A 15,880-nucleotide genomic window follows, 5' to 3' on the forward strand; every position below is an offset into this window, starting at 1 on the left:
AGACAAATGGATTAAGAAGATGTGGTCCATATATACCATGGACTATTACTCAGCCATCAGAAAGCATGATTACCCAACATTTGCAGCAACATGGACAGGACTGGAGGAGATTACGCTAAGTGAAATAAGTCAAGCAGAGAAAGACAATTATCACATGGTTTCACTAGTTTATGGAACATTAGAAATAGCAGGGAGATTGGTAGGAGAAGGAAGGGTAGAATGAAGGGGGAGGTAAACAGAAGGGGGAGTGAACCACAAGAGACTATGGACTCTGGGAAACAAACTGAGGGCTTCAGAGGGAAGGCAGGTGGGGGATTGGGATAGGCTGGTGATGAGTATTAAGGAGGGCACATATTGCATGGAGCACTGGTGTTATACACAAATAATGAATCATGGAACACTACATCAAAAACTAAGGATCTACTGTATGGTGACTAACATAACATAATAAAAAATTTTAAAAAAATATATAAAATGTATATTTATATACTCTCCTAACGTTCACATTTTTTTCTAATTTTTGACAATTATAAATATTTCTGATAAACATCAATGATGAACAGTAAGTTGATCTTACTAAGAATTGCAGAACAAATTAGATCAGTGACTACTGAGAAATGTCCCTGTCTTTCTGTTTATGGATTATCAAAGGATCAGAATTAGGAGTAAGGGCATCATCCAAACATGGTGAGTGGTTTCTCAATGGTGGCATGATTGTGCTTCTTTCCTTCTTTACCTCTTTGGGAACTTATCTTTCCCTTCATGGGTTATGACATGAACTGACATAGGTCTTTCAATAAAATATCACCTTCTACCTAGGTCATGTTACACTTTCAAAATGTTTTTAATGATTGTTCATGCTTTAAGCTAGGCATTCTAACATGTTAGTGTGTCTTCTTTTTTAAAGAGAAAAACACAATAGTATGTTGGCAGGTCACAAAGAGGACTTTAATAATCACAACTGTGCTACATTTCAGAGGGTAAAGTGGGAGAGTGAAAAGTCAGTGCTTATTTGCAGTCTAGCTTGAGACTAGTCACTTAAATCTCTCAAATCTCAATTTCCTCCTTTTGAAATGCTAGTAGCAACTTTGTAGAGTTTTTTTTTAAGATTTATTTATGTATTTTAGAGAGAGAGAGGTTGCACATGTGCGTGCAAGTGGGAGGAGGGGCAGAAAGGGAGAGAGGGACCGAGAAGCAGACTCCCCACTGAGTGGGGAGCGTGATGAGGTACTGGATCCCAAGATACTTAGATCATGATATGAGCTGAAACCAAGAGTCAGAGACTTAACCAACTCAGTTACCCTGGTGTTAGCATTTATTTTTAAGAAATAGAAAAATTATAGGCAAATCATTTAATTGCAAGCATGATCCATAGTAGGTGACAAGGTATTGGGGCTATCATTACTTTTGTTGCTCTGAACCACATTAAGTCCTCTGTTTAAAGTTAAAACATAATTAACACATACTTCATAGACTGGTTTTTGGAGATGATTAAACTTGGAAGTTTAGCTGACAAGTGGCTTATTCGAATTATAAAATTAGAATTGTGCAGTTCAGGATTTGTAGAGTGCTCCTGTTTTTCTCTTGTTATATATCATTTGGGCACCTGATAGACACCAAACTGTTTTTATCAACAGGCACATCATATATGCTCCCAGCAGCCACAACAAGTATGCAGGGGAGTCATTCCCAGGAATTTATGATGCTCTGTTTGATATTGAAAGCAAGGTGGATCCTTCCAAGGCCTGGGGAGAAGTGAAGAGACAGATCTCCATTGCAGCCTTTACAGTGCAGGCTGCAGCTGGGACCCTGAGAGAAGTAGCCTGAGGTGGTTCTTCAGAGAACCCGTTTTGAATAGGTATGGTCTATCACTCAGAAAAAATCATGAAAGGTGTATTCCAAATTAGGAGTAAGGGCATCATCCAAACATGGTGACTGGTTTCTAAAAAAATAAAGTTAATACACACACACATCTTAGCATTTGTTTTTCTTCTCCTTGTGAATCAAAAAAGAAAGAGGGACAATTTTTATTCTATAATTATGGAAGGTTATTCCAAATTTGAACTGTTAAAATTAACTTTTTCTCCTCCAGTCCCATCCATGTTGCTGCAAATGTTGTGAAATTTTTCTTTTCGATGGCGAGTAATATTCCATTTTATATATGCACCACATTATCTTAATTCAGTCATCCGCTGAAGGGCATCTCGGCTCCCTCCACAATTTTGCTATTGTGGACAATGCTGCTAAATTAAGGCAAACACCTACTATATTAAAACTCCTATGTGGCATTATAGGGGATAGAGTCTAATTCAGCACTGGTGTCAACCCTACTGGCCACCCAGGGCTGACAGATTACTATCTTAGCAAATTAGTTGAGCTACTCTGATCTATTCACACTGCTGGTAATTATAGTCACTCTATACAATAAATGATAATTACTTTTATTTAATTAGCAAATATCCTATTTCTATCAAAGGATATATATAACATATGTACAGTAAAAAATAATAAAGAAATGAACATTGGTAGAACTGCCCTCCCACAAATAACCAGATTAAGAAAAGGAATGTTACCAATATCTTTGAATCCCCCATCTACCACTGACCAGTGTGCCTTCATCTTCTGCCAGAGATACTCACTTTCTTGAATCTTATGTGAATCTTTCTATTATTTATCATTATACCACACAGGCCTATATTCCTTATGTGTTTTTGGCTTTGTGTATTTTTTTAACTGTTTATAAATAAAATCATACTGTGTATCTATTTTCTAAGACTTGATTTTTTCAGTCACCTTTGAAGGTGCATCCATGTGTCATTGGGGCTGGAGTTCATAAGGGTTCACTGACGTGGAACAATTCACTTGCATGAATATAACATTTATCTGTCAGGGTCCAGTTAAGACAGAGAAACCACATGGCAACATAAGCAGGTAAAGTTAATATAAAGAATGATTGGTTATGGTAGCATTGCAGTAATGAGATACTATCTAGTTAAAGGTAAAGAGAACTCTAAAGAATGTAGGTATAACAGGTCCAAGGAGCAGTCACTATCCCAAGGGCTGAGATGGAACAGCCAGTGAAGAATTTCCCCCATGCCATGGGCCTTACTGAACAGCAGAAAGATACTGTGGTGCTGTGCAGAATTTGCAACCCCCCCAGAAACCTGTACTCTAGGCCACCGTAGAAAACTGATTCAGGGGAATTGCCTTGCCAGAAGCTCTTTACCACCAAACCAACCAAGGGCAGTGTTAGAAGAAGCTCCTGGCTACTGAGTTCTGGCCACCATGAACTGCAAGAAGCAAGTGTTATGGCAGCAGCCTACACTGCAGGACAGGGACACTGCAGGATGGGAGTGCTGCAGGATGGGGGCGCTGCAGGACGGGGTTACTCCAGGATGGGAGCAATGGTGAAGCCATGTATGCTATATGACCCAGATGCTGAAATCATTTGCATGCAGAAGCCTGCCAGCTGAGCCTTTGGGAACCAGGAAGGAAAACCCCTTCCTGCAATGTGTCTACAATGCCTTCTACTCACAAAGTTTAACACCATGTCTCTTGTCAAAGAAGAAGTTTTTAAAGAACCCATATATATTTACAAAGAGCAGACAATGAAGACTAAGTCTGGAGCAAAGAAGCAATACATTGAATAGCTGACACATAATAGAACACATTTATTCATTTTTCTGCTGGTGGGAGTTTGGAATGTTCTCTGTCTTTTGCTCCTAACAACACATCTCCCAATACAAATATTCAAGTTATTCTCTTTTCTGACACCATCTACCCATAAATGAAATGTCTGGGTAGTAAAATGTGTACATCTTTAATTTTATTGGGCAATGTGAAACTGTTACACTTATTTTATTCACTTATATTCCCAATGAAAAGTAATCATCTTATACAAAAGAATAGAAATAAGAAAAAATTGGCAGATTAGAGAAATATGAAGAATTTAATGTTGCTAGAATCCAAGGAGAATATAGGAGAACAATCTATATATTTAGCAACAGATCATGTAAGGTTTGTGAAGATACACTAAGGAGTGTGATTCTTTTCCTGTATAAAAAGCCATGCAGGGTAGACAAATGTGAGATTTACATTTTAGGAAGCACTCTGGCCTAGGCATAGATGATTTGGAAAGGCATTAATCCAGCAAGAGATCACAACCTGAATTTTTTCTCATAACACCTGTGTCACGCAGACCTTCACCCTCAGAAAACACAAGACTTCCCTCTCATCCTTCACATTTCATCTCTTCTGCAAAGACTTACAGGATATTTACCAATTCCCTATATCTTAACCCCTACCAATTTTTAGGAACAAGTCTGGATCATGACTGTGGCTCCAGTGTCTCTCTACCAGGATGCAGAGTCCTCAGCGTCCACTTATCTTTGAATAGCCAGTAGTGTGCACATGGAACTGTGTCTGGGAGACAATATGTTTGGCAAATGGTGTGTCTGGGAAGTGATGTGCTCAGCACTAAGATTTCAGCAATGCCTTGTAATGGGATTTGACTGAGCATGCTAACAGGCTTTTATTGACGTCGGTGTTAGACATTTGGACAATACTGTGGGTGACGCAAGGGACTGGAGAAAGGTGAACATTACCATTCTAAAAAATGGATAAAAACCCACACAATACTGGAAAGTATTGTGAACTTTCAGTCAAATTGTAAACATGCAAAAAGCATCCCCACAAAACATTTTGTGTAATCCCAGGGCTTAATAACATATTTTAGCAATACATTTATTGTAACTGTCATTCACAAGAGGTCATATGGTGACGGGGAACCTGGGTGGCTTGGTTGGTTAAGTGTCTGCCTTCGGCTCAAGTCATGATCCCAGAGTCCTGGGATCGAGCCCCACATCAGACTCCCTGCTCAGCAGGGAGTCTGCTTCTCCCTCTCCTCTGCCCCCCAAATCTCCCCGCTTGCACACATGTTTTCTCTCCCTCTCTCTCTCTCTCTCTCTCTCAAATAAATAAAATATTTAAAAAAAAAACAAAAAGGTGCATACAAGAGGTCGTGCAGTGATGGTCAGAAGCACAGCTTTGGGAGACAGACTGCCAGTTCAAACCCTGCTCCTTTCACTTGGAATATGACTATAGGCAAATTATTGAGGCTCTCTTAAGTTTCTTAATCTATAAAATGGGTGTTAAACAGTATTTCATAGGGTTGCTGTAAGGAATAAAAGAGCTAGTACATGCAAAGCACTTAGAACAGTGTCCAGCATATAATTACTAATCAGTATATGTTTAATATTGTCATTTGAGTGGTAGGGTATTTCTTAATATGGTAATGAGTACCATTTTTTCTCTTCTCTTCTGCATGATGATATAGTTGAATTAAGTAACTACTATAGCTTCCAGTCCTACAATTCTGAATTATTGTTTATTCTTTTATATGCATCTTTTTATTTGGTTATTGTTTTTTTGTATGTCATATAGTTGTAAGATGTGTTTCACCAATTGCAGTTACATGTTTGTTGTTGAGTGTGGCTTAAAAACGAGGTGAATTAACTAATTATGTGCACAATAAATACACCAAATAAATTTTACATTGATCTGGATATTTAGTAATGATTAAGTAAAATCACTTATCAAACTGCAATGGCAAGAAAATGATAAAGATGCTGTATACATTTTGAACAGCAATTTTGTGATTATACTAAGGCCAAGTTTAACTGGTTTATGAAATTGGAAAGACAATGCATGAACTTTTAAGATGAACCGAGTTCTATGGAATTCCTGAAGACTTTTGTTTCTCATTAATCCCTTGGGATAATCTCAGAACCGTAATGGGTTCCATATTGCTGAAGGCTAGATTTTATAGGCTGTCTGCTGCGCAGTTAGAGGAGAAAGATGTATGGGTAAGTAGTCCATAGAGTGGTTTTATAGCTCAAAAATAGAATATCAAATTGGAATAATAAATAGAAAAATAAGTCAACATGTATACTAACCACTTTTCTAGTCTCAGGGACAGTACTATATATCTCTGTCTTACTCTATGAGCTACATTGATCCACAGGTTTAATGCCTTATATGTTCATCTGATATGAAAGTTTATAAAACATACATTGCTTTGGAAAACTGAAAAGATTATGAAGTCCAATAGAGATGGAATTTTATCTCTGATTTTTAAGGCCTATTATTATGATTTCTCATATTTCAATTCATACACTCTCCACTGCACTTATTTGAGTAAATCAAATCCTTCAGTAAATAACTTGGGGCTATTAATAAAGAAATCAAATTCAATGCCAAATAGTGAAATTTTCAAATAATTTAAACTCAATTTGTATTCAGTCAAAAAAATTATTTTTTAATCAAATAATTTAAATTCAGTTCAATCCCAAATATATTCAATCCCAAATATATTCAAATTCCAAAATAAATTCAGATGAAATAAGCAATTAAATATGGAGAATACAACCATAAAATCAGAATGAAATGAGAGTATGTGTTAATGTCTAGATGGATTGGATCTACTAAACCTAAAAATTGGGAGGAAAAAAGCAAATGATCTGTAAACAAAATGAAAATGCTATATTGGGAAAAATATTTGCTTTGAATATAACAGTGTTACCATAACTAACTTACAAGCTCTTTTAAATCAGTAAGTTCAGTATTAATAATTAATCTCCACTCTTCTCCCTGAAGGCTGTGTATGTTTGTGTGCGTGTGCTCAAGTTAAGAGAAAAAGAAAATAAAAGAATAAGGATAAGGACATAAAATCAAGGCACAAAGTAATATGAATATGCACAGTTAAACAGCAGGGCTCTTAACCTCTACCCTTCTTAAAGGTCAGCCACAACCTTAAGATAAACATAAATCTATTGCTCAGGAGAAGCAAACAAGGAGGGTGATAAAATGGCAAGCTGAAATGCAGAGTCAAGGGGATTACTGAACAAAAATAAATTAAGGGAACATGAGGAGGAGATCACAGAAAAAGTTAATCTGCATAATGTATTGAGTCAGAGTAGAAAGGATCCCTAAACCAGTAGACATACCTCTCAATGGAACTATTTCATCAAAAATGTTTTGAGTCTTTCTTGTTTTTCATAGTAATAGGAATTGTAGATAACGCTTCAGAGAAGTTTGTTAGATCACTACAAACTTTTGATCTATAAATTCATTTTGCTCAGTGATTTGGGAATTTATCTAAGACACTACCACTAATTTCTATTTCAGAATACTGATCCAGTAATCTACAGCCTTTTTTACAGTTTCATACCTACAACTCAGTCCCCATAGGTGGTTCTGCTGTTGAGTAATAAATTTATCTTCAAAGTCACTCAAACTGTTCCTTGGTTTGTAAAATATTTTTAACTTTAAAAAAGCTCACAAACAGAAAAAAAGTAGTTCTTTATAATAAAACATACATACCAAATACCTATAAACCCCTCCAATCTAAAGGACATATTTTTTAAAAGATTTTATTTATTTATTTGACAGAGAGAGACAGAGAGCAAGAGAGCACAAGCAGGGGGAGGGGCAGAAGGAGAAGGAAAAGGGAGAGAGCCTGAAGGGATCCAGGGCTCCATCCCAGGAACAGAAGGCAGACGCCTAACTGACTGAGCCACCCAGGCACCCCTAAAGGACACATTTCTGATAGACTTCACAGGGGTTTTTTTGTTAATATCAGAGAATATTTATTTTTAATTGCCTTTTCAGTAAAACATCCTCCACTTAAAAGATTCATGATCAACATAGAGGATTCTTGGTGGAGCACAGAAGATGTTTAGGGCAGGGAGACTACTCTGTGTGATACTATAATGAAGGATACATTTTATTATAAATTATCCAAACCCATAGGACGTACAATACCAAGAGTGAGTAAAGAATGGACTCTGGCTGACAATAATATATCATTGTAAGTTCATCAATTGTAGCAAATGCACCACTCCGGTGAGGGTTGTTAATAATGGGGGAGGTTATGCATGTGTAAGGGCAAAGAGTATATGGAAAATTTCTGCACCTTCCCCTCAATTTTGCTGTGGACCTAAAATTGCTCTAAAAAGTAGTTTATTTTTATGCAAGTGTCGTATTGTAGTTAATATATTTAGATGTAGAAAGGTCACTGAAAATTTCAGCATATGTGAAGTCACCTTATGTGGGCTTGAAAATGTAAAATCAAATAATGACATCAGACACACTGATGTAATTATCTACCACCAGGTGAATTATCTACCACCAGAGGTAGATCTGTTGATGTTTCCTTAAATGATTAGGTGATTATGTAAATCCCAAAAGAATGACTTGAACTTATGTTTACAGCTACAATAATCTAATCTTCTATTAAGAATGTAATACATCTATTGAAAGAAAGAGAGATGGGGAGGTGCAGAGGAAGAGGGAGAGAATCTCAAGTAGGCTCCATGCTCGGCATTAAGCCCAGGGCTTAATCTCACAAACCTGAGATCATGACCTGAGCTGAAACCAAGAGTTGGTTGAGCCACCCAGGTGCCCCCTAACTGATTTATTTTAAATCAGTTAGCAGTACTAGTTAGCAGTCCCTGCATCCCAGACATATTAGAAAATCACTATACTACACTATGTTCTGAAGTTAGCTATGCTATAAAATACTTTCAAATGTTCAATTGAGATCCAGTTCAGTTGAGGTGCTTGTAGCTGCTGCATTTGTGTTCTTGCTATGCAGCATTACTGACCATGCCGGGCTGATACCTGGCTTTATGGTCTGGGTCTGTCCTAAATTTTCTGGCCAAAAGTTGTTCATATTGGTTGAAAAGAAGATGACCAGGTTAGCCTAATTTGGGCTGTTTTTCCTATTGAAGTGTTCCCATCTATTTATAATTGACCAAGGAATACTGACAACAATTTTATTTTATTTCATTTTATTTATTTTTTATTTTTTTATTATATTATGTTAGTCACCAAACAGTACATCCTTGGTTTTTGATGTAAAGTTCAATGATTCATTAGTTGTGTATAACACCCACTGCACCATGCAATACGTGCCCTCCTTACTACCCATCACCAGCCTATCCCATTTCCCCAACCCCCTCCCCTCTGAAGCCCTCAGTTTGTTTCTCATAGTCCATAGTCTCTCATGCTTCATTCCCCCTTCTGATTACCCCCTTTCTTTATCCCTTTCTTCCCCTACCGATCTTCCAGTTCTTATGTTCCATAGATGAGAGAAATCATATGAAAATTGTCTTTCTCTGCTTGACTTATTTCACTTAGCATTATCTCCTCCAGTGCCATCCATGTTGCAGCAAATGAGGAGAACTTGTTCTTTTTGATAGCTGAGTAATATTCCATTGTATATATGGACCACAACTTCTTAACCCAGTCATCTGTTGAAAGGCATCTCGGTTCCTTCCACGATTTAGCTATTGTGGACAATGCTGCTATGAACATTGGAGTGCATATGGCCCTTTTCTTCACTACATCTGTATCTTTGGGGTAAATACCCAGTAGTGCAATGGCTGGGTCAAAGGTATCCAAATCAGCGAAGAAGAAGTCAAACTGTCTCTCTTCGCAGATACTTGATACTCTATATGGAAAACCCAAGAGAATCCACTCCCAAACTATTAGAAGTTATAGAGCAATTCAGTAATGTGGCAGGATACAAAATCAATGCTCAGAAATCAGTTGCACTTCTGTACACAAACAATGAGGCTGAAGAAAGAGAAATTAGGGAATACATTCCATTTACAATAGCCCCAAAAACCATACGTTACCTTGGAATTAACTAGAGACGTAAAGGATCTATATTCTAGAAACTATAAATCACTCTTGAAAGACATTGAGGAAGACAGAAAAAGATGGAAAAATATTCCATGCTCATGGATCGGAAGAATTAACATAGTTAAAATGTCCATGCTACCCAGAGCAATCTACACTTTCAAGGCTCTCGTGATCAAAGTACCAATGACATTTTCCAAAGAACTGGAACAAATAGTCCTTAAATTTTATGGAACCAGAAAAGGCCCCTAATCACCAAGGAACTGTTGAAAAGGAAAAACAAAGCTGGGGGCATCACAATGCCGGATTTCGAGGTATACTACAAAGCTGTGATCACAAAGACAGCATGGTATTGGCACAAAAACAGACACATAGACCAATGGAACAGAATAGAGAACCCAGAAATGGATCCTCAGCTCTTTGGGCAACTAATATTTGATAAAGCAGGAAAAAACATCCAGTGGAAAAAAGGCAGTCTCTTCAATAAATGGTGCTGGGAAAATTGGACAGCTACATGCAAAAGAATGAAACTTGACCACTCTCTCACACCATACACAAAGATAAACTCCAAATGGATGACAGACCTCGATGTGAGACAGGAATCCATCAAAATTCTAGAGGAGAACATAGGCAGCAACCTCTACGACATTGGCCAAAGCAACCTTTTACATGACACATCTCCAAAGGCAAGAGAAACAAAAGATAAAATGAACTTGTGGAACTTCATCAAGATAAAAATCTTCTGCACAGCCAAGGAAACAGTCAAAGAAAATAAGAGGCAGCCCACGGAATGGGGGAATATATTTGCAAATGATACTACAGATAAAAGACTGATATCCAAGATCTACAAAGAACTTCTCAAATCAATACACGAGAAACAAATAAATCAAAAAATGGGCAGAAGATATGAACAGACACTTTTCCAATGAAGACATACAAATGGCTAACAGACACATGAAAAAATGTTCAAAATCATTAGCCATCAGGGAAATTCAAATCAAAACCACACTAAGATACCACCTTATGCCAGTTGACAACAATTTTATAACTTCCTGATCACCATCTGGTAAAAAGACTCACCAACTCTTCCCACCAACCACATTGATGTCAACTTTGCAATTCATCAGCGTTTTGCCAGTAGCAACTTTGGGCTGCACCACCCAGGATTTTCAGGTGCCAAAATTTGGTGGGAGCCTGGCACTGGTCATGTTATAATCCATGTTGCAGTCCAGATGGATGTGTTACTGCCTGGTCCCTGGCATCTCACAGTATCCTCCCCCTGTCCTTGGCCTGCCATGTAAGATGAATGAACTAAAAGTCCTTTTTAACCTACACAGTACAAACTATTCTTCATGGGAATCTCAAGGCATCATAAATTTTTAATGTTCTTTTGAAATTATTATTTGGTCTATCTGTTTTCTATTTCCTCAGGGCTTGATATTTATGAGATTAGCATTTCCGTTAGCCTAACAGAAGATAACTTTTTCAACTATCCATTTTTAGATTTATGTTCATATTAGGTTTTTTATCAAGCTAAGACCATAAATCTTAGTGAATCTACATCTGGCAAATGTTCAAGAATTAGTCCATGGCAGGGAGTAGATATTTTCTAACTTTTGGCAGGCTCAGTGTTGACCATGGCAAGGGACTCAACCTTTTTAATCAATGTTTTTCAGGAGGCTCTTCCCACAGAAAGATGAGGGAGAAAGAGTGCCAGCTTCAATCACCTGCTCTTTGTTTTCTTCTCCAGTTGTACACAGCAGTTTTCTCTTTCTTATTTGAGATGTTATGGATTCCTTATTTCTCTACACACGCATTCACCTTCCCTATTAGCTTATAGTCTAAAGATTCTAGGAGTTTTGTCTATTTTACCTTTGAAAACTGGGTTTGGGGGGAGGAAATTGAGAAGTTGCTATGGTACTCAGTAAAACTTAGTAAGAATAGCAACTGTCTAATTACTATATTTTTTATTTGAGGCAGGGATGAGATCACAGAGCCTGGTTTATAGGACTTTTATATAAAGAAATCACAAATCCAGGAAATGGTGTAAGCAAATGTTGAACAAATCCCTGTAAATTGAACAGCACTATTGGGGGTATCCTGCACACATAACCAGTTAATTTTTTTAAATATTTTATTTCTTTATTTGACAGAGAGAGAGAAAGAAAGAGAGAAAACAAGTAGGCAGAGGGAGAGGGAAAAGCAGGCTCCCTGCTGAGGAGAGAGCCCAATGTGGGGGCTCAATCCCAGGGCCCTGGGATCATGACCTGAGCCGAAGGCAGAGGCTTAACCAACTGAGCCACCTAAAAATTACTGAAAAATGAAAATACTAAAAGCTCCTTCCTCTATATGCTTATGTAGATGATATACAACCTGCTAAGAAATGTTTGAGGCAATTTTCCCAGAATTAAAATTTCTGGAAAAGTCCTCATATACATATGTATATATACTTTACTAGTATATACCCTAATAGTATATAATAGTATATATTAAGTATATACTTAATCTCTTTAGAATACATTTTGAAGCATAATTACAGGTCAAATGATACTTCTGAAGCTTATATTAATTTACAATCCAATGTATTCAGTGAGAGGACAACTACTTTACCTCTTTCTAGGATATAATAGCTTTTATGGTTTTTCTTTCTTTTTTCAATTTGATAATTTTTAAAAGGTGACTTTTTTTAGGTTTTCAATTTCTAGCAAGGTTAGATTATTTTCATATGCTTATAAAAATAGAACCCAAATTCCCAAGCATTAAATAATTTAGCGAGACAACCTATATGTAAGCAGTGGTGACTTGTTGAATTGTGATAGGTGTCAACAAAATACAGGTAGTATTGTACTTATGCCAAAAATAATTTTCTACAGCATGCACAGCATGGTGACTATAGTTAATAATACTGTATTGTGTAATTGAAATAAGTCAAGCAGAGAAAGACAATTATCATAGGTTTCACTCATTTATGGACTATAAGGAATAGCACAGAGGACCATAGGGGAAGGGAGGGAAAACTGAGTTGGAAGAAATCGGAGAGGGAGACAAACCACAAGAGACTCTCAACTCCAGGAAACAAAGTGAGGGTTACAGAGGGGAGGTGGGTGGAGGGATGGGGTAACCCAGGTGATGGGTACTAAGGAGGGCACATGATGTGATGAGTGCTGGATGTTATAGGCAACTAATGAATCGCTGAACACTACATCAAAAATTAATGATGTACTATATGTTAACTAACTGAACTTAATCAAAAAAATGAATGAAAAAAAAGAAAGTTGGTAAAAGGATCTTAAAAGTTCTCATCATGAAATGGATAAAGAAGATGTGCTATAAATATACAATGGGACACTACTCAGCCATCAAAAAGAATGAAAGCTTGCCATTTGCAGTGCCATGGGTGGAGCTAGAGGTTACTATGCTAAGCCAAATAAGTCAGTCAAAGAAGGACAAGTACCATACGATCTCACTCATATGTGGAATTTAAGAAACAAAAGAGATGAACATATGGGAAGAAAAGAAAGAGAGACAGTGAAACAAACCATAAGAGATTCTTAACTATAGAGAATAAACTGAGGGTTACTGGAGGAAGGTGGGTGGTGATGGGGATTAAGGAGACCACTTGTGATGTGCACTAGGTATTATACGTAAGTGATGAATCAGTAAATTCTACTCTTGAAACCAATATTACACTAGATGTTAACCAACTAAAATTTAAATAGAAATTTGAAATTTGAATTTGAAATTTGAAACAAAAAAGTAACTATGTATGGTGATAGCTGTTAGCTAGACTTATAGTGGCATTCATTTTGTAATATATATAAATATCAAATTATGTTGTAACACTTGAAACTAATATAATATGTCAATTATACCCGATTAAAAAATAATTTTCCATATGCATTTTATTAAAGATAATTGTGCACATAATTTTTGTGTAAATAAGTATTATCATCTTATATAATATTTTAATACAAGTACATACATTGAGATATATCATATATACATATATATGTATATACATATATATAAAGCATTTGGTTTAAAACTATTTACCAAGATACAAGAGTCTGCAAAATAGTTTTTATTTTTACATGAACGAGTCATTACAAAATAGTCATCAAATATTGAAGGTAAGAAAAAAACTAGCAAGTTTATATATACAATTATATAAAACTAGCAGAGTTATACATACAATTATTTAAAACCCAACTGAGTGCCTAGGTACACTTTTAATTCTTTACTTTATTTTTTAAATATTTTATTTATTTATTTTAGAGAGAGGGGGGTGTGTGCATGAGTGGGGGGAGAAGCAAAGGGTGAGGGGAAGAGGGGGAGAGAGAGAGAATCCCAAGCAGACTCAGTGCTGAGTGTGGAGCTCTGTTGGGGCCTGATCCCATGACCCTGAGATCATGACCTGAGCTGAAATCAAGAGTCAGACATGCAGATTTGTTGGTTTTTCCATTTAATGTTTTATTGTTTTTATATAATCAGATAAACAATAGCTAGAGCTTAATTAGCAATTATAAATTTAAAAAGTAGAGTAATGGGGTGCTTGGGTGGTTCAGTCCATTAAGCGTCTCATCTGCCTTTGGCTCAGGTCATGATCTCAGGGTCCTGGGATTGAGTCCTGCTTCAAGCTCCCTCCTCTGTGGGGAGCCTGCTTCTCTCTCTCCCTACCCCTCACTCATGCTCTCTCTCGCTGTCTCTCTTTCTCTCAAATAAATAAATAAAATCTTTTTAAAAAATAAAATAAAAAGTAGAGTAAGAAAACAAATTTTAAAAATTGTGAAGTCAAATAGAAAATCATTTAATGAAGTAATTGCTTCAGTTAAAATGTCTTTTTTTTTTAAATGTCTTTTTGAACAACTTGTGTGAGGTCAACTTCTTCCATCACACTCCAAAACAAATCCAGATTATTAAAGCATTAGCCCTCCAGTGTTCTTCTCTGTATGCTATAAACTCTAAGTAACCACTTTTAAATCTTTCTGTATAACCTAATAAGCCATTTCCACTTCTTTCTGAAGACAACAGCCAATTTCAAGAAGTAGCTGTGACCTTAGGTGAGCTTAATTATATAAAAAGCACATTTGTCCAGAGAGGACTTCTCTGGGGTAGACTGACTGAATTTGCAGCTGCCAGGCTTTGGAGAACAGAGAATCCCAGCTGACCCTGCTATCGACAGACCTTCCAGACCTCCCAGAGCTTCCACAGGGGAGGCCACTCAGTAGACTCTGTTGAGTATGGAATTTACAGTAAATATCTTCATGCCTACTTTCTCTTCTACAAATACTTTTAGTTTAGCTGTGGTGCTGCTTGGGTCTTGTCCAAGCAAACAAATAGCTTTCCTAGTTATTTAAAATGCATCAATATTTAAAATATCTGTAATTAGAACATTTTTAATATATAATATTTGTTATATTAAGATGACTACTTTTTATTCTATTCCCTTATGTGTTACTAAATTTTTTTAGGTCCTAGAGATTTCTGCAGGTTTTTTTTAAAGTTATTTATTTATTTATTTATTTATTTATTTATTTATTTATTTATTTAAAAGAGAAAGAGAGCGAGAGAGAACAGGGGGAGGAACAGAGGGAGAGGGACAAGCAGACCCCATGCTGAGATTGGAGCCTGACTCAGAGCTTGATCCCACAACCCTGAGATCATAACCTGAGCCAAAATCAAGAGTAGAAGGTTTAACCGATTGAGCCACCCAGGCCCCCTGAGATTTCTGCAGTTTTTATGCAATTATGGACCCTATAAAGCACCTGAAATATTCAACATAATGTATGCATGTAATAGTATTTATACACAACAACCTAAAAGTTTAGTGTGCTGAATTAATTAGAAAGCCCTTGTTGTGAAAGTCCTATTTGCTATCCTTCTAAAACCTTCAGTGTGCAGTCTAGATTTGAAAAGTTTTCAAAATTGATCCAACCAACTGGTAAGGACTCCCAAGAAGTGCTATTGGTTACCATGGGGAAATACCAAAATAAAGATGAATAGACCATGCTTCCTTTAACTGCAGCTCTGTATTTTCTAGTGCAGAAAAGAAATCCCAGTGCTTATTCTCTTTTTTGTTTGTTTAAAAAAATGATTAATTGTTGCTGATTAACACTGTAGCTTGAACATTCACCAGTTCAATATGTGAAGATTCTCCGATGATCTGAACCAACTCTGG

The 15,880-nt window shown here is 36.6% G+C and overlaps 1 protein-coding gene across 1 annotated transcript in view; it reads left to right on the forward strand.

The window, feature by feature from the left end:
- Positions 1-1,966, forward strand: part of LOC113269424 (glutamate carboxypeptidase 2) — a 92,815-nt gene extending 90,849 nt beyond the window's left edge. The window contains exon 19 of the mRNA XM_057314632.1: positions 1,638-1,966. Within this exon, the coding sequence (XP_057170615.1) occupies positions 1,638-1,827 (190 nt within the window). The 3' untranslated portion in view covers positions 1,828-1,966. The remainder of the gene's footprint in view (positions 1-1,637) is intronic.
- The last annotated feature ends 13,914 nt before the right edge of the window (positions 1,967-15,880 follow it).

The sequence above is a fragment of the Ursus arctos genome, unplaced genomic scaffold (assembly GCF_023065955.2).
Source record: "Ursus arctos isolate Adak ecotype North America unplaced genomic scaffold, UrsArc2.0 scaffold_19, whole genome shotgun sequence".
NCBI classification, from domain to species: Eukaryota; Metazoa; Chordata; class Mammalia; order Carnivora; family Ursidae; genus Ursus; species Ursus arctos.